At 33.1% G+C, this 24,969-nt stretch overlaps 3 protein-coding genes and 1 pseudogene across 4 annotated transcripts; 2 read left to right on the top strand and 2 right to left on the bottom strand.

Moving 5' to 3' along the window:
- Positions 1 to 4,555: 4,555 nt before the first annotated feature.
- On the bottom strand, positions 4,556 to 7,134 carry LOC107411844 (exportin-2-like; annotated as a pseudogene).
- Positions 7,135 to 7,563: 429 nt separating this feature from the next.
- LOC107411841 (asparagine--tRNA ligase, cytoplasmic 1) lies at positions 7,564 to 11,465 on the top strand. The gene is made up of 6 exons (XM_060812278.1): positions 7,564 to 8,143; positions 9,079 to 9,672; positions 10,283 to 10,539; positions 10,650 to 10,779; positions 10,913 to 10,971; positions 11,097 to 11,465. The coding sequence occupies exons 1-6, from the start codon at positions 7,664 to 7,666 to the stop codon at positions 11,287 to 11,289; spliced, it is 1,713 nt and encodes a 570-aa protein (XP_060668261.1). The 5' UTR covers positions 7,564 to 7,663; the 3' UTR covers positions 11,290 to 11,465.
- Positions 11,466 to 14,929: 3,464 nt separating this feature from the next.
- LOC107411840 (bidirectional sugar transporter SWEET16) lies at positions 14,930 to 17,931 on the bottom strand. Its single transcript, XM_048469353.2, has 6 exons — positions 17,763 to 17,931; positions 17,629 to 17,665; positions 16,323 to 16,533; positions 15,880 to 16,041; positions 15,613 to 15,732; positions 14,930 to 15,495 (listed from the first exon to the last, which is right to left on the bottom strand). The coding sequence occupies exons 1-6, from the start codon at positions 17,797 to 17,799 to the stop codon at positions 15,145 to 15,147; spliced, it is 918 nt and encodes a 305-aa protein (XP_048325310.2). The 5' UTR covers positions 17,800 to 17,931; the 3' UTR covers positions 14,930 to 15,144.
- Positions 17,932 to 20,142: 2,211 nt separating this feature from the next.
- Positions 20,143 to 24,086, top strand: LOC107411890 (uncharacterized). 2 transcript variants are annotated; one of them, XM_016019561.4, is made up of 8 exons: positions 20,145 to 20,349; positions 21,096 to 21,177; positions 21,274 to 21,341; positions 21,452 to 21,549; positions 22,325 to 22,461; positions 22,650 to 22,717; positions 23,178 to 23,241; positions 23,732 to 24,086. In XM_016019561.4, the coding sequence occupies exons 1-8, from the start codon at positions 20,339 to 20,341 to the stop codon at positions 23,747 to 23,749; spliced, it is 546 nt and encodes a 181-aa protein (XP_015875047.1). In that variant the 5' UTR covers positions 20,145 to 20,338; the 3' UTR covers positions 23,750 to 24,086. The 2 variants fall into 2 exon arrangements, with proteins under 2 accessions (XP_048324581.1, XP_015875047.1); XM_048468624.2 differs by lacking the exon at positions 23,732 to 24,086 and having other exon boundaries at positions 20,143 to 20,349; positions 23,135 to 23,197.
- The last annotated feature ends 883 nt before the right edge of the window (positions 24,087 to 24,969 follow it).

Genomic DNA, 24,969 nt, shown 5'->3' with positions numbered 1-24,969 from the left:
TCACTCTTTCATTCATCCTCATTATCATTTTCATCTATACTTGGCAACTATATGACAAATGGATTGTGAGCCATCGTAGTGTTTCCAAGAACATCTTATTCAACAAAAGTACGATGCTGTGGTGAAGTTAAAACAACAGACCATCTCGAATCAAGTTGATCTTCAACATAAAATACTTGTTGAATTAGCAAAACAATGTCAACCAATATCACAAACAAAATTTCTACAAAAGTAAGATTAATAAAACCCAATGAACCTAACCTACGGTTAAAATGAAAGAAAAAAAAAAAAAAAACCTCCAACCCACTACATGTCTTCGCCAACCACAAAAAAAAAAAACCTTACCTAAACGATGGAGACAAAGAAAGAAGAAACCCAAAAAATCACGCAACACAGAGAAATCCAGCTTCCCAGCCGACAACAACATAGGCAATGAAAAATAAAACCCAAAATATCCCACTCTTCAAGTCTTTCTTAGATTGCTTCCAAATCTAATATCTATTAGATAGTGTACTTGATGTAGTTTTAAAAAAGAAAAAGAATTCAAAGGCGCGCATAAAAATTTTAAAACACGCCAAAAAATTTCAATAAATGGCAAAAACGCGCCTTTTCTTTCAATTTTTTTTTCTTTGATTAATTTTTTAGTTTCATCTATAAATAAAAATTGAAAATATTTCTTAAAAATGCGAAGCAAAATATCGAAGTTTGTTGTTTATTTTTTTATTTTTCATGTACACCTTTATTCTTTATAAAATTTGCATATCTTTTAAAATTTTTATTTTTTTTAATTGAAAGAACAGGCATTGCATTCTCTTCAAGAAGGATCTCCTGTTCTTGAATTGTGGGATCAAACAACGCATTATGGTCCAAAAACGTCACCTGTTCCAATTTTTATATTTTCTTTATAATCTTTCAATAGTTTTGTCAATACTTTTCTCAATTATTCACATGTATGTGTATAGAAGAGACACAAAATATCTCAAGACCTAATTTGAGATAGGGTACCGAATATAGAATTCTAATTCAACAAGCATTTATTGACCAATTTATCTACATAAGTATGTTAAATGAGCTTAACTTTTATATGTTTGTGATCAATGATAGCTTACTTGTTTTTAAAAATTGAAAGTCTATTAAATTGCTTTTTCTTTAAAAAAAAAAAATTGAAGTAACAGGCGACGTAATTTCATTAAAACGCGTCACCTATTCCATGTTTTGTTAATATTTTTTTTTAATCATTAATTAGTTTTGTTGATTGCTCATCTACAAATTAAAAAAAAAAGAGCATATTTGCAAAATTAAAAAAATTACTAAAAACAACTTTCAAATTCAAAAAAAGTTAAAAATTGGTTGAGTGAAAAGGCGCCTGTTCTCCTTTTTTTTTTTTTTTTGTTTTTTTGGTCAATCTAATTTTATTTCAACTATAAATAACCAGTGAAAATATTAGAGTAACATAACTGAGCTCCTTCTCCTCCCCTAGATTTTGGAAGCAACATAACTGAGCTTCATTGTGCGTCACCTGTTCTTTTTTTTTTTTTTTTTTGTTCTTTTAGTCAATTTAATTTTATTTCAACTACAAATAACCAATAAAAATATTAGAGTAACATAACTGAGCTCCTTTTTTTTTTTTTTTAAAGATTTTGGTAACATTGTGTGTCGCTTGTTCTTTTTTTTTTTTCTTTTTTTTAGTCAATCTAATTTTATTTCAACTATAAATAACCATTGAAAATATTATAGCAACATAACTGAGCTCTTTTTTTTTTTTTTTTTATTTTGGTAATAGGCGACTCACAATGAAGATTGTGTGTCGTTTGTTCTCTTTTTTTTTTTTTTTTTTTCTCTTTTTTGGTTCTTTTAGTCAATCTAATTTTATTTCAACTGCAAATAACCATTGAAAATATTATAGCAATATAATTGAGCTCCCTTTTTTTTGTTTTTTTTTTTTTTAGATTTTGGTAACAGGCGACTCACAATGAAAATTATGCGTCATCTGTTCTCCTCTTTTCATTTTTTTTTTCTTTTAGTCAATTTAATTTTATTTCAACTATAAATAACTAGTGAAAATATTAGAGCAACATAACTAAGCTCTTTTTTTTTTGTTTTTTTTTTATAGAGTTTGGTAACAGGCGATGCACAATGAAGATTGTGCGTCACCTGTTCTCCTTTTTTTTTTTTTTTGTTCTTTTAGTTAATATAATTTTATTTCAACTACAAATAACCAGTAAAAATATTAGAGTAACATAATTGAGCTCCTTTTTATTTTTTATTTTTTTTTAGTTATTTGTAACAGGTGATGCACATTGTGCAGCACCTAGTACTAACTGGAGACGCACAATGTGCATTGCCTATTACTAATTGGAGATGCAAAATGTATGTCACCTATTACCAAATTTAAAAAAAAAAAAATCTAGCTCAATTATGTTGCTCTAATATTTTCTTTGGTTATTTGTAGTTGAAATAAAATTAGATTGACTAAAAGAACCAAAAAAAAAAAAAAAAAGGAGAACAGGCAACACACAATCTTCATTGTGTGTTGCCTGTTACCAAAATCTGAAAAAAAAAAAAGTAAAAATAAAAATAAAATCAGCTCAGTTATATTGCTCTAATATTTTTACTGGTTATTTGTAGTTAAAATAAAATTAGATTGACTAAGAGAACTAAAAAAAAAAAAAAAAAACCAGCTCAATTATGTTGCTATAATATTTTCACTGGTTATTTGTAGTTGAAATAAAATTAGATTGATACAGTTTATCGTTAATTTTTTTAGATTGATAGACAGTTGCCTATCCAATTACGTGAAAAACTTTGCAAGAATAAACTTTACGTAAAAAATTATATAATTGAACAACAACCTCGAATAATTAAATTTTGTTGTTATGTAAACATAGATAAGTGTTTGGTTAATCATTTTTTATTAGTATAGCATTTAAACAATACAATTCATATAAAATATACGCACGCTATTAAAGGTGACTCTATTCAGCCGAATATTCAGCGACTCTTAATGGATGTGTCGCATGTTGTTGTTTCTAGCGACTGTTTGACATCGACAGTTTTCAGATGCGTCGTCTATTTATTGAATTTTTACTGACACATTAACATCAAAGTCACGGTTTTATTTTTTTAGACGCGTTTATTTCGTAGCATCACTAAGTGAGTATCGCTAGATCTTAATTTCACGTAGTGCATTGTGATGAAGCGTCGCTAAATAATGCATCGCTAAAAGTGGATTAAAAGAATGCGTTGCTAAAAATTCAAAGATAGGCGACTCTCATACTGCATCACTTGTTGGCTTATGGCTTTAGCGACAGGATGTTAGGCGATGCCATGCAATACGTTGTTTATTTTGTGTGACGCATTTATTGCGTCACTTATCAATGCGATTCTAGTAGTGCTAGTTAATAATTCACAAACAGTTTCAGGTTGAACATGTAATATTAGACTCTCTCACATTTTCCAAAAGAAGCTTAGGACCTGTTTGGCCACCTGTTTTAAAAACTGTTTTTTGTTTTTGAAAATAGAAAATTGTTATTAAACAAATATGTGTTGTTTGGCCATCAGTTTTCAAAAACTATTTTCAGAAAACAAACAGAAAAGAAAACAATAAAAAGATATTTTTCATAATTTTCAAAAAAATTAAAAGTATGTTAGTTCACTGCATCTGGCACTTGAGTGTTGACAGAGAAGAGTAAGAATAACAATTTGCCCCGCACAACCCAAAAACGCATGCACCGCTCCTAAAAGTATGTTTTTGGTTTTCAAAAATTGTTTTCAAATACAATTGGACAAACATTCATTATTTTCATAAAACAATAGAAACCTGTTTTTGTTCTATATTTTAAATACAATATTTTGAAAACAAAAAATAGAAAATATGGCCAAACAGACCCTATTTTCTCACTATAACATGCCTATTCAATTCAATATCGATTATTCAAGCTTGTGAAACAATACAAACTTTTAAATTTCCAAATAAAATAAAATATTAAAATTTTATAAAACAAAACATTTATCAACCTTGTAACAAAAGAAATTTAACCAACATTTTAGATCTGTAACTCCAAAAATGCACAAACTACGCTACCATATTGAGAAAGTCGCACTGGTTAGTCCAAAAGAGATCAACAGAATCACTCTCAAATATGAAACGTGGATTGAAGTTAACGATTCATCCATATTTTCCAGAAGTATTGTTTAGCATTAACAGGAGTAGAGGGGGGCAGTTATATAACGTAAACGAGGATACCACAAAAAGAAACTTTTGGCCAAACTTTTAATTAGAAAATAACGAGGAGGAGAAATCCATCTAAATCTGATGGTCATATCAATGTAATTGCAACTGATGGTCTTTGCTTTTGAATTACACCTAACCACAAACCTTTTTATATTTACCCTCGAATACAAGGATAAATAAATTATGAAACAATATGACACTCCACAGTATAACTCATATCACCCATTGCAAACAACTTTCTGATTATAACTAAACCATTATTCATTCTATAATTAGAAAGCAGCAAATAATAATAAAAATAATATAAAACTTAAACAACACTCAAACGATCTGGCAATTGTAAATGCTGCAGAAATGAAGTAATGCTGCCTGATTGGTTGAATTAAGATATTGGCCGATCATTTGGGGGAACCTGCCAGGGTAAAGAGCAGAAATATTTGCCAATGCAAAAACCATGTGACCAATATAAGGTTTAAAGACACCGGATTCAAGGTTCTCAATGATAGTATTTAGCACATGGAAACCCTGTTCAGCTAAGCTTGGTTCGGAGACAAGCATCTCAAAAATTGCAAGCACCTGGCCCAGTCTTCCCTCTTGGTTGAGTTCATGGGGGTGCCTTCTCAAGGAAAACCTGAAGCAGACGCTCAAGTGCTGGGACATTGGAATCTCTATGCCAATACTCATGTGAAAAAAGGATCTTAAAAATCTCCATGTAGCTCTGAGGAATGGGTGGCGTATTCAACTCCACAAACTGAGCCAACAACTGAAATGCACATGGGAGGAACTCCGCTACATCATTGGCCAATATCATCTGAAGGCTGGGAAAAAGGCTTTCTTCAAAGGCCGATATCAGAGAAGAGTCATTCTCGCAGGCCCGCTTGAGAAGAACAGCCACTGACTCAAACAGATAGTGACTAAAGATTGGATTTTTAGGGTTTCTGCAAACTTAACTGAGAATAGATTTCCGACCATCAATGCAGTGTCCAGCAACCTTACGAGGTATATTTGCAATACCAAGAACCTGCATGATACATTTCATTACATTTTGATTTTCCTCAGATTCAGGAAAGTTCATGGCTTTAAAGAGGTTTTCCATGAGATCTGAAAAAAATGGGGCAACATCTGCCCCAGTAAATCTTGCCCGTTCTCCCTCATCCTTGACCAGCAAAAGTTTTCCAATACAGCTTGCAGCATAAAAGTGGACCACGTTTGACTGTGCACCAAGGAACCGAATCAAATCTGGAAATAACTGCAATGCAACGTGCTTAGGAATATGATGCCGGAACATAGTGAAAAAATTAAGTGCACCAGCTTAAGCACTGGAAAAATATTCACATCTGGACTCTGCAATTCTGGAACAATAACGGATCCAAAGAAGTCCTGAACATCAACAAGATCTGCTGAGACAGAATTTCCACCAGCTTTCTTAGTTGCGAGGGAGACAACTAAATAGATGGCACAATCCTTGTCCTTCCAGTTTGCAATTGGGTTTGCAAAGAATGAGCTTAAAAGACTCTGTATCTGTATAGAAACCAAATTAGTAACCTGATTCTTGTAATTTGTTGCAATCCCTTTAAGAAGCTCACATGCAATCCTCCTCATGGTATCCAGATCACTGCCTTCCACATGCCTCATAATGAATTCAACATAATTCACCTCGAAAAGTTCCAAGTCATCGTCCCTCAACCTCACATTTGGGATAACAACGCTCTGGCAAATCTGCTGTATCACTCCCTCACCCTTAAACAAATCATGGTGGACACTAATGCTGACTGTGGTAAAAAAATTTATTGCTGTTATTGCAAGCCGATCACGGCTTGATGATGCTTGAGACACCATATTTCCTAGTAAACTCGAAACCACCGACACGAAATCATTCAAGTAGCATCGATACTCCTCTTCGTTCTCTTCCATATAGAGATTGATATTTTTGCATACAGCAGCGCGAAGGTCATCCACAAGAACAGCAGGTCCATCAAAAGCAACGGGCTAATCACTGATTAAGTATTTTCTAAACTCAGTCATCCACTCCTTCATATGGTCCTCAAAAAACTGGGGCAACTCTTGAAAATTCAAAGAATAGAAACTTCTACAGCATAGCCTCTGAGATTCGAACAGAGGACCCAACGGACTGGAATTGGCAGAGGAGGAGGATGAGTCGATCAACGCTGCGGTTTTGAGGAATATTTCCAATAACGGTGCAGAGAAATTGTCCAAGCAATACTTCAAATCAAGCCAAAGATCATTGGTCTTAAACTGGTATCGAAATTTCTTAAAGATGGAATTAGCAGTACCGAGAATGCCATTAATGGAGGCATAATCAGAGGCCTGGGACGCCTTGTGGAGGCTCGAAACAAGCTCGGGTAACAAGGCGGGCCATGATCTTGGGAAATCGTGGTTGTCAATGATGGCTAGGGCTTCGCTGAACTGGGTCTGGATTCTGGGAGGGGAAGAAAGCATAAGCGAGACGATTAGGGCTTTGATGGCCTACTTTTCGGAATCAGGAATAGGGGTGGTTTCCTCAGAAGGGGCCCATCGGCACCGGAGATGGTTCTTGAAGTTGATGACTGCGGCCTGACGGATCTGCTTGTCAACGGAGGGTTCTGTGACGAGGTGTAGGACGGCGAGGCCGTAGTTGGGGCTGTGGGAGGCCTCCAAAAGTAAGGCCTCAGCAAGGCGGCGAGGCTCCGGGGAGGGGCAGAGGGTGTGGAGAAAGCAGTTAGAGAGGAATTCTAGGGTTTGTTGGTTCCACTCCATGACTGGCTCAGTCTCAGTGAAAGAAAAACAGTGGCAAGGGTGGTTTTCGACTGTGAGAGAGAGCAGAAAGCGAGGGAAGGAGAGTTCAGGAAAGAGGGAGCCAAGTGCGTTCTCGTTTTGCCGGGGTGTTTTTAAATTTAAATGGGGATTTATTTATTTATTTATTTGCACTTACTTCCTTTTCAATATTAATTTTCTTTCCCATACTTTCCTTTTCCTAATCATATTTGGAAATATAGTGGTCTAACATGGTCGTCTACTCATTTCTATAATGATAAAAAATGGTAGTCTAATATGGTGGTCTTATTTTTGAGGCAACGGCATAAAATAAAAAAAGAAAAAAAAAGCTAAAAGAAGTTGTTAGCGTGGCAAAGGAATAAAAAAAACCGTGATTTGTTCCACAGTGGAACTTGTTTCCCAAGCAATAGAACTTGTTCCCCAAGCAATAGAATTGAACTTGTTCCCCCAATATTCAATAAAATATTAATCCGGTTTCGCAGATTTGAATTAATTATTAATATTATTATTTTTTTATTAGATGAATTTAACGCCTATTAAAGAGTGGGGTATTAGGAGTCTAATTAAAATGTTTCCAGCAGCTAGCGGTTTCTTTTCTTTTCCCGCAAGTCAAGAGCAAGCCGTTTGTTTTTCTTGTTTCTCAGTCTCACACCAATGGCCGATGATCAGCTTGCACAAGCAGCGGGGACGAGTTCTTCCCAACTTTGCAAAGCCGAGTTCTCTGATCGCGTGCTCGTCAGATCCATCCTTTCTCAACCTGAAGGCGGGGCCGAACTCGATGGCCACCGCGTACGCATCGGCGGGTGGGTCAAAAACGGTCGGAAGGCCAACAAGGGCGCCTTCGCTTTTCTCCACGTCAACGACGGGTCATGCCCTGAAAATCTTCAGGTAATCGTGGACGCCGATAAGGCCGACCTTGGGAGGCTCGTGCACGCCGGCACTTGCGTTCATGTTGACGGCTTTCTGAAGATCCCACCAGCTGGGACCCAGCAGAAAGTGGAGCTTTGGGTTCAGAATGTGCTCCATTTGCGTCAGGTCGACGACCCTGCTACGTACCCTTTACCAAAGAAATATCTTACGCCTGAGTATTTAAGGGAAGTTGATGCTATTCATCTTCGCCCAAGAACAGACACGGTAATTTTATTTATTTTTGGTCTGTTTGGTTGTTTCAGTATTTGGTTCTTATAATAAGTATGATATTAATTCAAGTTAGGTTAAATAGGAAATGCTAATTGAAAAATAAATAAATTTGTTTTTTGTATCAGTCAAATTTGACCCGGGAAAGTAAAGCAATTCAATAAAACTTTCAGATTAAAAATTAATAATAATAATAATAATAATAATAATAATAAAGGAAAAAATAAAAAAAGGACTAGATTTAGTGCTATGCTAGGCTGTGATAAAATGAGAATTATTGCAATGTAGATATGTCCTTAATTTAATTTGCTAGCTTCGGCTGGAGATATCTTGAAGTTATTAATTTCCTCTGATCTGACGTGAAGTGAATGCACGTTTTTAAGTATACCCATGAATTAGTTAATGGATCATGATTAATTGTTTTTTGTTTATTAATTTTGTTTTTGTTTTTGTTTTTTTTTTTACCGGAAAAATAATGTGAATAAGAGTAACACATGGTATTTTTCATGGTTTGGTTTGGCTTTCTCTTTGTGACTTGATGAAGTTTGTTTGGCAATGGTGCATATTTTCAGTTTTCCTCAGTTCTTAGAATCAGAGATGCCCTTACTTATGCAACCCATACGTTCTTTCATAAGCACCATTTTCTTTGTGTGCACACTCCAATTATCACCAGAAGTGATAATTTTAGGGTTTCTTCTGTACTATATATATTTAGTTTTCGGCTGTAATTAGGGCTAGAAGGTATCGCGCAGTCAGGCTCACCTTTTGTACCAATCTTTCGATATTGGATTTGTTCTCCCTGCCCGTGGTTTTTCCCGTCAAGGGTTTCCACGTTAATTTTGTGTTTGTTCTTCGCTTTCTTTGTTTCCGTTGCTATTTATTTTTCTCCCAATTCCGTAACAAGTTTGTTTGGCAATGGTGCATATTTTCAGTTTTCCTCAGTTCTTAGAATCAGAGATGCCCTTACTTATGCAACCCATACGTTCTTTCATAAGCACCATTTTCTTTGTGTGCACACTCCAATTATCACCAGTAGTGATTGCGAGGGTGCTGGTGAAATGTTTCAAGTAACAACATTGTTTAGTCAAGCTGAAAAGTTGGTGAAGGAGCTTATTAAGAATCCTCCTCCATCAGAGTCAGATGTCGAAGCTGCCAAACTTATTGTCAAGGAGAAAGTTGAAGTGGTTTCCAAGCTGAAATCCGATGACAAAACAAGCAAGGAAGAAATTGATTCTTCTGTGACTATACTTAAAAAAGCAAAGGAAGGTCTCTTGAAGCTGGAAAAGAGATCAAAGCTTAAACCGGGTATTCCCCAGAAAGATGGAAAAATTGATTATTCCCTAGATTTCTTCGCCCGTAAAGCATATTTGACAGTTTCTGGCCAACTGCAAATTGAAAGTGTTGCTTGTGCTCTTAGCAGTGTCTATACTTTCGGGCCTACATTTCGTGCTGAGCATTCTCACACCTCAAGGCATTTGGCAGAATTCTGGATGGTGGAGCCCGAAATAGCATTTGCAGATCTTGAGGTAAGCATAACTTGAATCGTGTATGTTTGCTAACTAATAATTTTTTTTGTGCCATTTAATTTGTTGGTATATGTCATTTTCCTTATGTTGTCCCTTCTCCTTTTAATATCCATAGTCCTGATTAATTAAGAAAAATCTTTTGTGAGTGGAGGTATATGAAGCATCATTCATTTGTCATGTACATTTAGGTTGTTTTTGTTTATACATAGGATGGTCCTCACAGTCATCATTTGGTCTGTTTTTCCTCACAACATTCTTAGTAGCAAAAATCCTTGATATTTTATGTGCCTTGTAATTCAAGTATATCTTGTCTGCCTCAGAGCAATGGGATTTTGGCTTATCTAGTAATTGGTCTCAGCCTTCTATTTGCCTTCTCATTTTTACAATTACAATTTGTTTCTTTTTATTTCCTTATCTCTTTATAATAGTGGTAATTATGAGAATGCCAACTTTTCATCTCAACATACCAAATGATATGGACTGATAGTGTTGAGTAGACTAATTTATTTTACTTGAAATTTTGTATTCCTTAGACTTGATGTTATCGGTATTGCACATTCTTTTGTGTATATCTGGTTGACTGGACCTTAACATATGCATATTTGTATAGGATGATATGAACTGTGCAGAGGCTTACGTCCAGTTTCTGTGTCGGTGGTTACTTGACAACTGCATTGATGATCTGAAGTCTATGGCTGATAAATTTGATAAAAGTTGCATTGATCGACTAACAATGATATCTTCATCCCCCTTTGAGAGAATAACATATACAAAAGCAGTGGAGCTGCTAGAGGAGGCTGTGAAAATGGGCAAGGTGTTTGAAAATCAAGTGGAGTGGGGCATTGATCTGGCATCTGAGCATGAAAGGTATACATGCAGTTGCCATCATTCCTGTTTTGCCAGGTTATTGTGACTAATTTCATTGATCTTGCTGGTATCTTGTTTGTTGCCTTTTTTTCTTTTTTTTTTTTATGCAGATACTTGACTGAGGTTAAATTTCAGAAGCCTGTTATTGTGTATAATTACCCAAAAGGAATAAAAGCATTCTACATGAGGCTCAATGATGATTCTGATACAGTGGCTGCTATGGATGTCCTTGTACCTAAGGTAAGACTGTTTCCAATTCTTCAAAATTTCTGTAGATAATATTCCACGTCAATAACTTTAGAATGCGCATCAAGGAAGGCGTCAAGTTTGCTTATAAATAATAAGTTGCTTTGCATGCATCTTTGTATTTCAGGTGGGAGAATTAATAGGTGGAAGCCAGAGGGAGGAGCGTTATGATAAGATTCTAAAAAGGTATGTGAAATTGACTCGCCTTTTGTCCCCCATTTTTTTTTTTTTTAACGGTTGGTAAAAAATATTGAATTTAATAAAGTGGGGAAATGTGATTGTGATGGGCATGCATATTCCTGCTATTGCAGGATAAGGGAGATGGGAATGTCAACAGAGCAAATCGAGCAATACAAGTGGTACCTTGACCTTCGTAAATTTGGGACAGTAAAACACAGCGGTTTTGGATTAGGCTTTGAAAGAATGGTGATGTTCGCAACGGGCATCGACAACATTAGAGACGTCATTCCTTTCCCTAGATATCCGGGGAGAGCAGATGTTTGATTTTTAATAATATCATTGACATTTGGTTTTATTTATGTTTCAATTTGTTTGTATTTAAATGTACCATACTGACACGTCATTGCAGTTGAATTAAGAATATCAATATAAAATAAAATGTATGAAAATGTAATGGTAATTATTTTTTACTTTGTCGAATTAGATTTTCTATTCATTACTACTCCTTATCAGAAGAATAATATATATATATATATAACCTATATATAAATTTGGGATCATTATCAATAGTTATTATTAATTGGATTATCCATTTAATGTATTTTTTAGTCATAGATTTGAGTTAATTGTAAGTTCAAATAATTCAAAAAGCTACTCTATTATATTTTATAACTATTTTATTTATATAATATGCTGGTGTACAATTTATATATTATTTTTTTTATGAAGAAAATACATTTCCCCGCCTCTTGAAGCTTCATATATACACTTGTATCCAATCTGTTTCAATCGAATGAGAGAGCTTTAATTAACGTGTATCTATCTATTCTTTTTATCCCTTTCTCTTCCTCTCAATTAAATTTAAGCCTCGTCCCTACTTTTTTTATTTTACCAAAACAATATTTTTTAACCTCCTTTATTTTTCAAGCCTCCATTTTAAACATTTTTTCATATATATATGAGAAAAACCATCTGATGAAATACATGACAACCTTGCATTCATTAGCTTTGGAATCATACAGAAATCCTACCCCTTTTCTAAAGTATTTGGAAGTGGAAGGACTTGGATTGGGAAGAAGCTTCACTAAGTTGATTGTAGGATTCCACAAAAGGGTGCTAAAGACATACTAAAGATGCCATTACGATGAGACTCCACAAACATAGCCTGTGGTGATTTGGATTTTTCATCAATAACCAAATTCACAAGATCACCATCATCATGATCCTTATGGATTTCCAACCTGGATATTAAATATCCGTTACCGTATCCACCAAGCAATAAGGGTGTAGAGGAGGAGGATGTAATGGTATTAGAATAATGGAGATGCTTGACTGCGAATGCTGAATCGTTGATGAGTGCATGCATATTGTATAACAGATTCTGCTGGTAATCTCAACATGATTTCCAACACTATCTCTTCTGGCAATTTGCTAAAAATTCCCATTCTATATTTCCGATATTTAAATTTACAATTCGATCAATGTAATTTAAAAGTTCGCCTTGGAAAAAACTTCAATAATCCAACTAAACGAAATCACAAACTATATGTTATGGTGCTCATTCATATATTATGTTCAAAAATCACAACTAAATAAAATCCATTCTACTGAACGACAATTAATCTACAGTATTTTTATTTTTATTTTTTTAAAGAAGAATATGTAGATTATTTGTGAAGAAAGTTGACAGTGGTACGGAAAATACCTTTATAACCTTAAAAGACGACAAGACGTTTGGGCCTTTGATCAAGCTACACTTGGCGGCGTTGTGGAGCTCTCTGCCCCTTCTCGATCGGCGGGTGCAGGGATTAAATTTGTTCATTTCTTTTTTCTTTTTTTTTCTGAAATTTGGAACTTACTCAAACTAAAATACCAAATTTTTCAACCAAAATAAATTTATTAAACTATCCATTTAAAATAAATAAATTTGATAAATATTTGATTCTATATAACACATAACCAGATTCGAACAAATTCTAATTAGTATTTCCTAATCATAAACCAGGTTGACATAAGACCCTTGTCGGGTTGGATCTGAGCCTCACCCTAAATGGGCCGGGGAATGGGTGGAGGAACAGGACAAAAAATTTATAAAAAAAAAAAAATCATATTTAATTACTCAAATTTTTTTTTAAAAAAAATTCATTTTCTTATCAAGACATTACCAAAGAGAAAGTATTTTTAAAGAAAGTTGAGAGTTTAAGCTAATCACCTTACATATCACGACAAGAGGTTTAGGCTTTGTTCTAAAGTTGGTGATCTCTGCCCCTTTACCCTCGGATATCTAAGGAAATGAAGCCAACAAATTCACTCAATTTACTTGTAAGAATTATTTCACCAAAAAGTAAAAAAATCTCTTGTAAGAATTTCTCATTTTAAAAATCTTATTCAATCTAAAATACCAAAATTGAAACAAGTTATCATTTTCTCATAAATATGATGGTCAAATGCCGCGGGGTGGATCTCAAACAGTGTCTTAACCCCAATGGGGTAGGAATTCTTAGTTTAAATAGTTCATGGCTGAAATAGAGACTGTGTTCCTCTGGTCCCCACCCTCTAGTTTGGGAATTTTACAGTTCTAAGACTCAACACATCGAGTTCTCAATTGTTAGTTTATTGCAAATTTGATCGTAGTTGATTTTGATTAACAGAAAATTAAAAGTCATTCCATGTAAGTTGCAAAAATGAAGTATCAAAAATGTAATTTTTCAAACTAAAGTTTAAAATTTTAAAACTATATTAAAAACTTTACAATTTTATGTTATATAGTTTTAAATATAAAAGTATAAAAGTCCCTAATTATTGCCCTATTTTTTAGATTATTTCAGAAAAATATTTTTATTTTGAAAAAAATGTAAAATGGCCTTCCTCATATAAAAAAATTTAAAAGTAATATATATTTAAAATAATGATAGGTATTAAGGATCACTTTTTTAATTATTTTTAATTTTAATAATATAAAAATATTTTTAAAAAAACTGTCAAATAGGGTAAGAAATATAGATCTTTTTATAATGTTATATTTTTAAGTATGTGAAAGTTGTAGAATTTTTAATATAGTTTTAAAATTCTATAGTTTAATACCTTCTATTTTTCCAAAAAAGAAAAAAAAATTGCATTTTGATATCTTATGTACAACTCACATGGGATAACCTTAAACTTTCATTAGTCAAAAGTAAACCATAACCCAATTTGCAACAAAAAAATTATGGGATTCATGCAATGAGTTTATGGAGATCGTTTCCAGTATAAAATTTTCCTTTTTCCTCATTGATCGTTTAGGACAGGATGGATAAGTCAAATAGACGTGCAAATGCGCAATAAATCCCTCTCATTGGATTTTTTCCATACGTTAACAAAAACATTATTTTGATCTTTTCCATCTCAATTTGAAACCATGGACCATGCATATATATATATATATATATATGGCCGCACAGAGCAATTAATGTTTTACGTATTTGTCATATTGTGAAGAAAGGAATCTATTTTTTCTTTTTTAAATATTGAAAAGTGAAATATTCGAAATAGGAATTATTGTTTAAAAAGCCAATGACAAAAAAAAAAAAAAAAAAAAACTATTTGATAGACTTGATAATATTATATATGTGTCAATCATGTACAATGGTGGATCTAAAGTAACATATACATTTTCTTCAAAAGAAAAAAGAGTAACATATATATATATATATATATATATAAACATAACAATTAAACCGAGCAAAATTCTCAACCTTAACATCTAGAATTGTCATCTATTTTTTGTCTTTTGTGTCGGGATCTTAAAATCTATAATTGAATTTATAATATTGGTTTTATAAGGTTGTTTACGAAACGGAGGATAATTTCTCTTCCTTTTTTTTTTTTTTTTTTTTTAATGAAGGAGGATAATTTCTCATTACTTGATACGTATGAGAAAAGTAAACTTGGTTATTTACAGTACAAAACAATTTGTGATTGGATGGGGAAAAAAAAAACAGAAGGTATTATCATTTATTTTGATCGATCACACTAGTTTCCATATTGTTACCAAACAGCACAACAATGGACACAAATTAAAATAGCCACTTCGAACTACATATATATATATATATATATATATATATATATTCCTTTCTTTTGTTCTTTTCCAAGCATTCATTTAGAAAACCCCATCATCGAATATGTTAGAACTTAGGCTCAAGATCGAAGGTCATGATCATTTTCTCCATTTTCAACATCAGCCTGATAAGCCCAAGTTGAGTCAATTTGATATGAATTCAAAGAAAGGGACTTCATGATCTGCTCTGGCATAGCAGATAGCCGATTTAATAATGGCTTTGGAAGACTATGCCCTTTGCTCAGGCTCTTATTCATCACATGACCTTCATCACCCTCACAAGTTTGCATCTCCACCACTCCTTTAACCAAAGTGACCGAGCTTTCTTCTTCCATTCTCTCTATGGATTTTTTGGTCTTTGACTTGTTTCTGTACATTGAGTAGATAACCAACTGAGCTATGCCAAATACAAAGCCTATTGCATTTGGTACCTGAAAATAATTGTATGCACAAAAAGTTAAATTGTCATGAATATTTACTTGGATTCTTATGGAAAAGTGAATCCGTTCTACATGTTAATAACTAATTGGTAGAGAAAGAAAACTTACACCAATGTAGAAATCTTTGACCAGCAGAGAATATATAGACCAAATACCACCATTTAGGAATAGGAAAAATGACAGTAAAAATGGCATGTATTCAACGCTCTGCGTCTTGATCACCATTCCCTGCCACAAAAAGACATAATACAGAAGCACTTTTATTGGTTCACCCTTTTGTTTTTTTTATGCTTTTGCAAAAAAGCAATTTTTACTTTGGATTTCCTTAAAACTATTTTTACTTTCCTGATCAGTCAAAATTATATATTAGCTTACCATGATTGATAAAGGAGATGCATACATGCCAATGGTTAATCCAGCACATAAAATCCCAACAAAGGTAAGCTTTACATTTTCTTTGATGGCAAGCAGTGTTAATACAATCACTGATCCAAGAAACCCAACATTCAGTATCGCAACCAACTTCGCTGTCTTAATCTGAAACACCAATATTGATTAGCAAGTCATTACTACATAATCATCACTTCCTATGAATAAGAGAAAACAGAGGAAACATAAAAATTTGTGATCCAATTAATGTTCCAATTTCCCTAACTTGGTAATTGGTCGGTCCAATCATATATATTTTGCCAATTTTATATAACAAAAAATATGGATCATGGAGCACGCTGTGGACAAAGTAAAACCTTGCTATGAAAGGGAAACATATACCATGTATGTAACGTGTGGGATTAAGTGAGATTGTAAATTGTGAGAACCTTTTTATCTTTAGGAGCATAGATGAGAAAGAGAGTGACATAGATGAACTGGAGGACGGCACCGGCACCATTAACAGTCACGATAAGTAAACCACCAGGCTTTAGAAGTCCATAAAATGTCCATAAACTTGTGCTTAAAAGTGTTGTCACATATGGAATCCCTTTGTAATTCTCCGTTGATTTCTTCTTCACCACACGCAAAAAAGTTTTTCTGTAACCCAAAAAATTAAAAAATAAAAATACAAAAACCTCCATTAATATGTAAATTGATGAATCAAAATTATTTTAGCTATTAATATATGCCTTGGATTCAATTTATTTCTTAAGAGGTGGAAGCTAAGGGCGCTAAGGCTAATTATGTTGCTCTCTCTGTTTCTTTAGCACATAATTACTAAATTATGTACTAAAGAAACTGATAAGATAAGGATAAGAACAAATTAAACCAATAAAATCTTGCCACTTAATTTGGAGACAAAAATTGAAAAGGCAAACACTTTTAGACTAAAACTTCAACGTTGATCGCATTTATGTGGGGTACGGCCAAGTTCATGTGAATCGGGATGTACAGCACATTATCAGAACAATGAGTCATTTGTTTTCCTTTTTGGATCTACGCAATCTGTGAAATTGAGGGAATTGTCTGTCTTCATCATATTTTTTTCACTCTCTATGTAACATGTATGTCAACAGAGAAATAGTTGTACGTCTTTTCTTTACCCTTTCTTTACCATCTTTTTTTTCATTCGTTTAACTTTTCTTCTCTTTACTGTACTGAAATAATTTAAACGATATTTTTTTTATAGTTTATTAAAGACGTGAGCTAACTTTCCTCTCTCTCTCTCTCTCTCTCTCTCTCTCTCTCTCTTATCTCTTAGAAAATAAAAAAGAGAAAGTAGATAATTTGAAAGAGTAACATAATCAAGCAAGCTAATTAACTTTTAATTTCTACCCAGAAAATGAAATAGAATCCTAAGAGTTGTACCAGATGGCCGCTGAAAAAAAAATAATAAAAGGTTATTACTTGTTTCTGGGTTTCCTCTTCAAATAACCAAGATGAATTTCCCTTATGTCTTTAACTATACCAAGAAGATTTCATTTTGTCTGGGCCTATTTACCTTTCCTGTTCAACCTAAAATGGGTACTATATATAGATATTCACAAAAATCGAAGTACGACGAACAATAGCATGGCATTCCTCTTACTATTCCATCTCACTTACAAATTAAAAACAAGAAGGAGCTTAAATAAATAAAAATAAAAATGAAAAATAAATAGTAAAAAGTCTAGTTTTAGATGGTTTACTTACATGGGAGAAGTGAAAACCAGAATAGAAATTATATTACCTGCAAATACATCAGTAAATCAACTTGGAACAAACATATATAAACATTAAAAGTGCGATTCAAATAAAAAAAGGTGAAGAATATACTATAGACTTGCCAATAATGCCAACTATGAAGCTGAAGCTAACAGCCATGGAAGCAGAGAACAGTAGGAACGAACAAGGAGATTGCAAAGAGGGTGGTTAAGGTGTGCATGTGAAGGAAACAAAATAATTATGAAGACGTGTGGTGGAATGAGCGAGTGTTTTATGGTGGTGACACAGAAAAAGCCCCATTTGTATATATATGCTCTGCTTCTATAGATTCCCTTACCAATGTCATCATCACAAGCTCGATGGCTGCCACGTTTTTTATTTGTTGTACTTACCGAATGGTTGTGATAATTGGCATTTGGACCACCTCTCCCTCATTTTTCATTAACAACCTTTTCCTTTCTAATTTGGCCTCCACATGATTTTGGAATTTTGAAATTTGGTCATGTCTATTGTCTTGTCTGTTTCCGAGATGGGTTTTTGTAATATCTTCTTTTCCTTTTGACGGTGGAAATTGGTTTGGTTTTGTTAGGTACTATTGGTCATTGGCTTGTATATGTGTGTTTGCATGATTTGCTTTTGGCTCGCCCCGCCTACAATTCCTCGCTCTTTTTCGTGCTATGTTCCATGATTGATAAACATGTAGTTGTTCTACAATTTGTACGTCACATTTTTGTACCCATTCAATGAGCTCCAATTTAGCTTTCGGAAAATGATGGTTTCTTTTTTTTTTTCTATTTTTTATATTTCTTCATTGCTATTATGAGGTCTACGTAAGCAACATATAAGAAAGTTATAAACTATGGAATGCTGATTTTGAAATGTCTAAAATCGTTTTAAAATTATATGCTACAAGTTAAATTTTTGGGTCTAGCCAATCAATTAATATATATATATATACACATATATGGTTGACTTGCATCGAAAAATAACATGATCGGGTTGAATCAATAAGGATATAAACGACGACTGTATTTGGGATAGTATACGACTCATTGTTGACTGTTGCTTAATGAATTTCCTCCCCCAGAAAGACCCGGTGACGTTTCAACTTTGGCAAGATTTATTCACGAACACTTCAATGTTATCATAACACACAGCTTTCTGTCTCTGTCTGCTTTTGTATGGTGATGGGTCATGGGGTGGTGGCCGTGGGACCCATGTTGGAGATAATCTTCATTTTTGTTTTTTTGTTCCATTTTTTTCCTTTTTAGTGTTAGGCCTCATATTTGATTTTTGTGCTATCGTAAAAGTTGCTCCAAATGTATTGTTTAGTTTTGAAGTTCGATGAATTATATTGACAACGGAGAGATAGAGACATTAATATTTTTATTCCAATGCTTTTCACGGGTAGTGAAAATTAACTTTGGATTGAAGTAATTTCATTTTCATATTGCAAAAAGTCATTTTTTTATTTTTTTATATTCTATTTTTGCTTTTGTAGTATTGTTCGATTTTTCACTTTTACAAGTCAAAGAAAATTATTAAAAAAAAAAAATTGTTACGATTTCATTGGCCTCTTTCTGCCCGTTTAATTACCTTATCTATTAGCATTAGAATGAAAAAAGCTGAATGCTAAAAGATATCGATATGGGACTTTTCCAAGAACTTTTAGACACTTAAACAATAGAAAGAGTCCACCTCTTGCCAATTGAAATTGACATGTTTAGGATAACGGATTTCTTGTGTATTATAAATTAGTGATGAAGTTTTAAAATATCTCTAAGCTTGGCCCTTTCCATAGAATGCATTGTAGTTCTTTTGACAACTATCAAGAAGTGGCAGGTTTAATTTTAGGACCACCACATTTTCACATACATTGTGAGTGGGGATCCTCACTATTCCCATATGATAATAATTTTTAAAACAAAACTTTGGTTATAATAACAACATTAATAAAATCTAGTGCCATTTCAATATTTGGACCCAACAAATCACATAACAATTACATGTTATTGACAATGTATGCAACATTTCTCCACTGCCAATGGTCGACTGGCTTTATAGGCTATGAGTCAGATGCATCACTTTTTTTTTCTTTTTTTTTTATATTAAAAAAAAAAAATCCTTCTCCGCTTCTCTTAAAAATTTAAAAACAAAAAACCTTAAAATCCTCGAACATTTCTTTTTCTCACCACACATCATGTCAAAATCATAACGATAAAAAAAAAAAAAAATTATGGGTTTTTTTTATTTATTTATTTTTTATAGACGTGTATTAAATCACATACAAAAAATACATGGTAACTTACTTTTAGCAATTCATTAAGGTTTATATAATATATATATATATATATTTATAAAATAAAATAAAAATTAAGTAGGCCTAGAAAAATTTGGCCCAACAAATGATGACCTTCTAGTTCAAGGCCTTTTGGCCCAAACCAAAACAGATGGACACTCATCGGTATCCATTCGCTCGCACTTGTTGCCAAAGAGCGGCTTAACACCCACGCGGCCTAAAGTGTGCCGCTGAGTTAACTGTTCGCACCATTCTTCTTACAGTTCTAAAAGACAAAGACCCCCACGGAGTGCGAAGGTTTTAAGATCGATCTAGAACCTAAAACCCCACAAACCAGAACAAGCTCTTTCTTCGATTTGGTTGCAAAGATCTTTACTTTCTCTCTATCCCACCTACACAATGTTCAAAAAGTAAGTTCTTTCTTTTCACTGCAATGATTTTCAACATACTAATTTTTAACCGCTTATTGTGAACATGTCCACGAGATTTATATATCTACACTTTTATGAAAATTTGCTTTTTTGATTGGTGATTGTGAGAAAATATTTTTGGGATTTTTTTTTTAATTGTCTTACTTTTAATGAATGTTATCTACGAATCTTAAATTGATTTTCAATTTGGATTTTTTGTTTTTTGGATATTGAAGAGTATATGATTTTAGTATGTGGTGTTGTCAAAATGTTAATAATGCTGAGAGAGTTACTGGTTCTAGATTTGTTGCTTGATGGAAGTATTTAATGTACATTTTCCTTGTTACCATGAATAAATTTGTCATTTTTCAAGTTTTATGCTATACTTTAGATGATTTATAGTAAGGGTACTTCAAATTTGGGATGTGTTAGATAAAAATTTAACAATTTATGAGATAGAGGTTTTGTTTTTATAAGTAAGGTTGTTTTGGTATATTGAAGCTGGACTATGGAGTTTATGACTTGGATAAGTCTGGGTTATTTACAATCAAGCTTGGTTAAGATGAGGTTATTCTTTATGTTTAGATGAGGCTCTTATCCTATGGTCTTTTAACCCTTAGTTTCTGTTTGGTGCCCCTGGTGTTTACTTTCAGTGCTTATTTATTTAAGACTGAATTAAATTGCATCGATTCAACAAGTTTAACAATTGTTTAATTGGAGTATATACATATTTTGTTATGTCATAGGTTTTCCTCTGAAGACGTTTCTGCACAAAATCAAGTGAAGGCATCTGTCCAACGTAAAATTCGGCAAAGTATTGCAGAGGAGGTAAAGGTTATCAGTTGCTAATTACATGTGAATTAACAACGAGTTTCTAAATTTAATTTACATGTGTGTTTAACATGAAATTAATTTCAACTTCAGTACCCAGGGCTTGAGCCAGTGTTGGATGATATACTTCCAAAGAAATCTCCATTGATCGTTACTAAATGGTTTTCACTCTTGCTCCTGCTTCTGTGGTTTATTTGTAATTGAGCAATACTTTTTCATGGTAACTATGTTATCTGATGTGTCTAATAAGTTTTTTCTGCTGTTATTGCAGTCAGAACCATCTAAATTTGGTTGTGGTAAACAATGTGCCACTATTTTTCAACATCCGTGATGGGCCATATATGCCAACCTTAAGACTTCTTCATCAATGTAAGTATGCATATATATATATATATATATATATATCTTCTAACAACACTATCATATTTCATTATCTTGTGATTCTTTTTGTTTATACTGTAATGAGATGCTGCTTTCTGGAATGAATCTGAACTATGTCCAATATGTGGAAGAGTCAATTATGTTCAATTTTCGAAATGTTATTTTTGTTATCTGTATGGTTAAATGGAATTATAATGGTTATTTAATAAGAATAGTATGCTGCTTTAGTCTATTGGAAAGCCAAGTCATCATCACAAAATTCATTCTTTAGAGAGAGATGGGGGGAGAGGGGGCAGCTTTATTATTTGGAAGAGTTGGAATTCTGACTGAGTCAAGATCATTAGGCCATGTGAAAATCTTACCTGGGAAGACTTGCTCCATTCTGGATTCTGGTATTTGGGGAATAGAAACATATAACAATAAGGGTATCATCAACCTCTTCATCTTCAAGAGTCACTGATTCAGAAGTTGATATTTATAAAGGGGGAGCTGGAGATGGGAAATATAACTATTTGCTCTAGTTCGTTGATTCTTGATCATATAATTACATTTCCTTTGCAACAATTTCCAATGGATCATTGCTAATTTGCCAATTATCAAACTAAGATTGGAGGTTCTTGTCATTTTTTTAAAAAAAAATTTCTAAAGTCTTTTTGTATGACTCTTATGTAATTAAGTTTGGTTTTTACTATCTCATGAGTGAAGCTTTCTTTTTGAATTGAAAGCTCAGAATAATCATTGTTTCATACTGTGTGTTTTACAGATCCTAATATAATGAAAAAGTTGCAAGTGGATAGGGGAGCAATTAGATTTGTTCTCGCTGGTGCAAACATAATGTGTCCTGGTCTTACATCTCCTGGTGGTGCTTTGGATGATGAAGTGGGTGCAGAAACTCCTGTGGTATGAACTTTGCAACTTGTTTATGACTCCTATTATATGAACACCGTGTTGTAGTTATAGTTTTTTCATTGCCATGGTCTTTGATTAATTGTAATTTGTTGATCTGGTGATTTTCTTTATATGATTTGGAATTGTTGAAGTGTCTTTTGCCATATATTTTTCTGATTTGTAGAACTGAATACTCTCAGGCCATAATGGCTGAAGGAAAGCAACATGCTCTTGCTATTGGCTTCACAAAAATGTCGGCAAAAGATATGTAAGTTATTTCTACCTTGTTTAATTGAGTGTTTCATGATTGCATCTAGGATCAGAAGCACCAGTTCTAGAAAGTTGGTCCATCCCTCATGTGTTTTAAATTAAAGACTCAATAATGTTACTGCTTGCCACTAAACAGAAAGCTTCATTTATATGTCAATTTCCTTTTACAAACCATGCTGATTGACACTAGTATAATTGTTTATGCATTGATATGTACTAGTTATGTGGTATATTGATCTGCTAGAACTGCTCTGTCCAAACATAAAATGAAAACAAAATTACCTCACAGTACAATTCAGTTATGGTAATATTGTTTTGATATCTAAGGAGCTTTATATAAAGGTTTCATGCTGTTGATATCTATGAAGTAAGGTAGTTCTAGTTGTTCGAATCCTAGCTGCAATTGTGGTTACAGATTGGCAGGTATAAGAACTTAGAGTCCTTTGTTTGGTCTACAGAAGGACAATCAACAAAGGAATTGGGGTCGATAACATGCATTATCTGAATGACGGTCTTTGGAAGGTATGTCATGGTTAAAACCTAACATCTTTGTTTTCTTTTGTCTGTTATATGTTTGTCATTTTCGTATTCCTTATTCATATAACAAAGAGGGTTTTTTTCCCCCTTTTTTTTCTTTTATTTATTTATTTATTTTTTTTGGGGAAAATGATGGGTGAGAAGAGATTTCTTCCTACTTTCAGTCTTGTGTGGATCACAAAGATCATAAACACATGGCAAAGAATTTGATTTTGGATTCTTAAAACCAGCATCACCTACTTGTTGGCAACCATTTAGACCTCTCTCAGCCCCCCTAAAATGTATTTTCATTTTTGTTTTATTCTGTGCAATTCTTTATGCATAGCCTGTCATATAATGCAATGAGCCTTGTGATAGTCTTGTATCTTGGATCTTAAACCCCATCTATTTTGACCATTTATTCTTTTTCAATTTTTAGAACAGAAGGAAAATTGGTTTTTAAAAAGCTTCTGTGTTTTTTGCTCTTATGTAATAGATGGAGCGTTTGGATTGAGGATTTTGGAAGATGGGTAGCAGTATCAGCCACAACATTAGAAGAGAAAACTAATGTTACGAGGCCATACTTCTCTGCCGATGATTTTTTTCTTTTTCCATGTGTTCAATCCGGCTAAAGGAATTATTTATATAATATATATATTTATATATAGGATGGGACTGTGGGTCCGTATGTGGACAGACCGCACTATAACCACCCTATATATATATATATACACCTGGTTCGTATATTCTATGTTGTCTCTGTATACTATTTGGGCAATCATTTTTATGGGATATTGAGATCCGCCCTTTTTTCCAAGTTTTAATGTAATTTGGTGAATATTATTTCGGTATATGCTTTTACTGGTATATATATTCTGCTTTTCTGCTAACACGACTAGTGTGTTTGAACCTCGTCATATTTTACAGATCATTGAGCCTACACAAGCACGCAGTTATCAGCAATGATGCTTCAATTTTTTTTCCTAAACAAAAATAATAAAAATAAAATAAAAAGTCAGCCTTATGGTGGTGAGAGTAAATTCTAAAAGTCCCTCTCTTTTTCCTTTTTATTTTTATTAATAGTTAATTGTGAAACTCTTAGCAAAGCTAGGAATAAAATTGTTTGGCCAAAATTGTTTTCTATTTGTTTGATGAAAATTGAAAATTAAATCAATTTACAATAAACTTGAAAATTAGAATAATTTTTAAAATTTAAAAGCTTAAATCGAAATAATTTTTTTTTCTTGACCTAAATCCTGCTATATGCAGTCCTTATAATTTCTTTTGCGTTTTCGTCTTGGGAGAAACTGTTTTAAAACCCAAAATAAACAACTGTGTGTTGGATGATGCTCCACCATAAACTCGAGCAAATCCAAATAACAATGGTGCTAGAGGCATAAAAGTATTTACCAAATGATATTCATTTTTTTAAAAATTTACTTATTCATATAGAGTATGTTAAATTTTAAACCACTAAAATGAAAACATATCAACTTACCCATTATTTTGTTAAATATCTTAAATACATTTGTTGTTTAAAAGATAAGCGATCAAACAATAGAAGCCTTAGCAAAACTGGCAAAGCGTCACAATCTGTCTCCTCTTCTGATAATGGCACTGGATGAATATCTGCCAGAAAGATATTGGAGGGTATATTCTCATGGTTGCCTCATAAGTATTTGATACGGCTAAAGTGCGTGTGCAAGTCATGATATACTCTAATTGAAGATCCAA

The sequence above is a fragment of the Ziziphus jujuba genome, chromosome 10 (assembly GCF_031755915.1).
Source record: "Ziziphus jujuba cultivar Dongzao chromosome 10, ASM3175591v1".
NCBI classification, from domain to species: Eukaryota; Viridiplantae; Streptophyta; class Magnoliopsida; order Rosales; family Rhamnaceae; genus Ziziphus; species Ziziphus jujuba.
Note: the sequence above shows the minus strand (reverse complement) of the source record. Positions and strands in the feature narration are given on the sequence as shown.

Bases quoted from the DNA above. Each gene is read 5' to 3' on its own strand.
- LOC107411841 (XM_060812278.1), top strand. From the start codon at position 7,664: ATGGCCGATGATCAGCTTGCACAAGCAGCGGGGACGAGTTCTTCCCAA. The intron at 8,144-9,078 runs GTAATTTTATTT...GCATATTTTCAG, and splicing joins TTCGCCCAAGAACAGACACG to TTTTCCTCAGTTCTTAGAAT. The intron at 9,673-10,282 runs GTAAGCATAACT...ATATTTGTATAG, and splicing joins TAGCATTTGCAGATCTTGAG to GATGATATGAACTGTGCAGA.
- LOC107411840 (XM_048469353.2), bottom strand. From the start codon at position 17,799: ATGGCTGTTAGCTTCAGCTTCATAGTTGGCATTATTG. The intron at 15,733-15,879 runs GTAAGCTAATAT...TTTTTGTGGCAG, and splicing joins CATCTCCTTTATCAATCATG to GGAATGGTGATCAAGACGCA. The intron at 15,496-15,612 runs GTAAGTTTTCTT...AATTATTTTCAG, and splicing joins TCAAAGATTTCTACATTGGT to GTACCAAATGCAATAGGCTT.
- LOC107411890 (XM_016019561.4), top strand. The intron at 21,342-21,451 runs GTTTTCACTCTT...CTGTTATTGCAG, and splicing joins CCATTGATCGTTACTAAATG to TCAGAACCATCTAAATTTGG. The intron at 21,550-22,324 runs GTAAGTATGCAT...TGTGTTTTACAG, and splicing joins CTTAAGACTTCTTCATCAAT to ATCCTAATATAATGAAAAAG.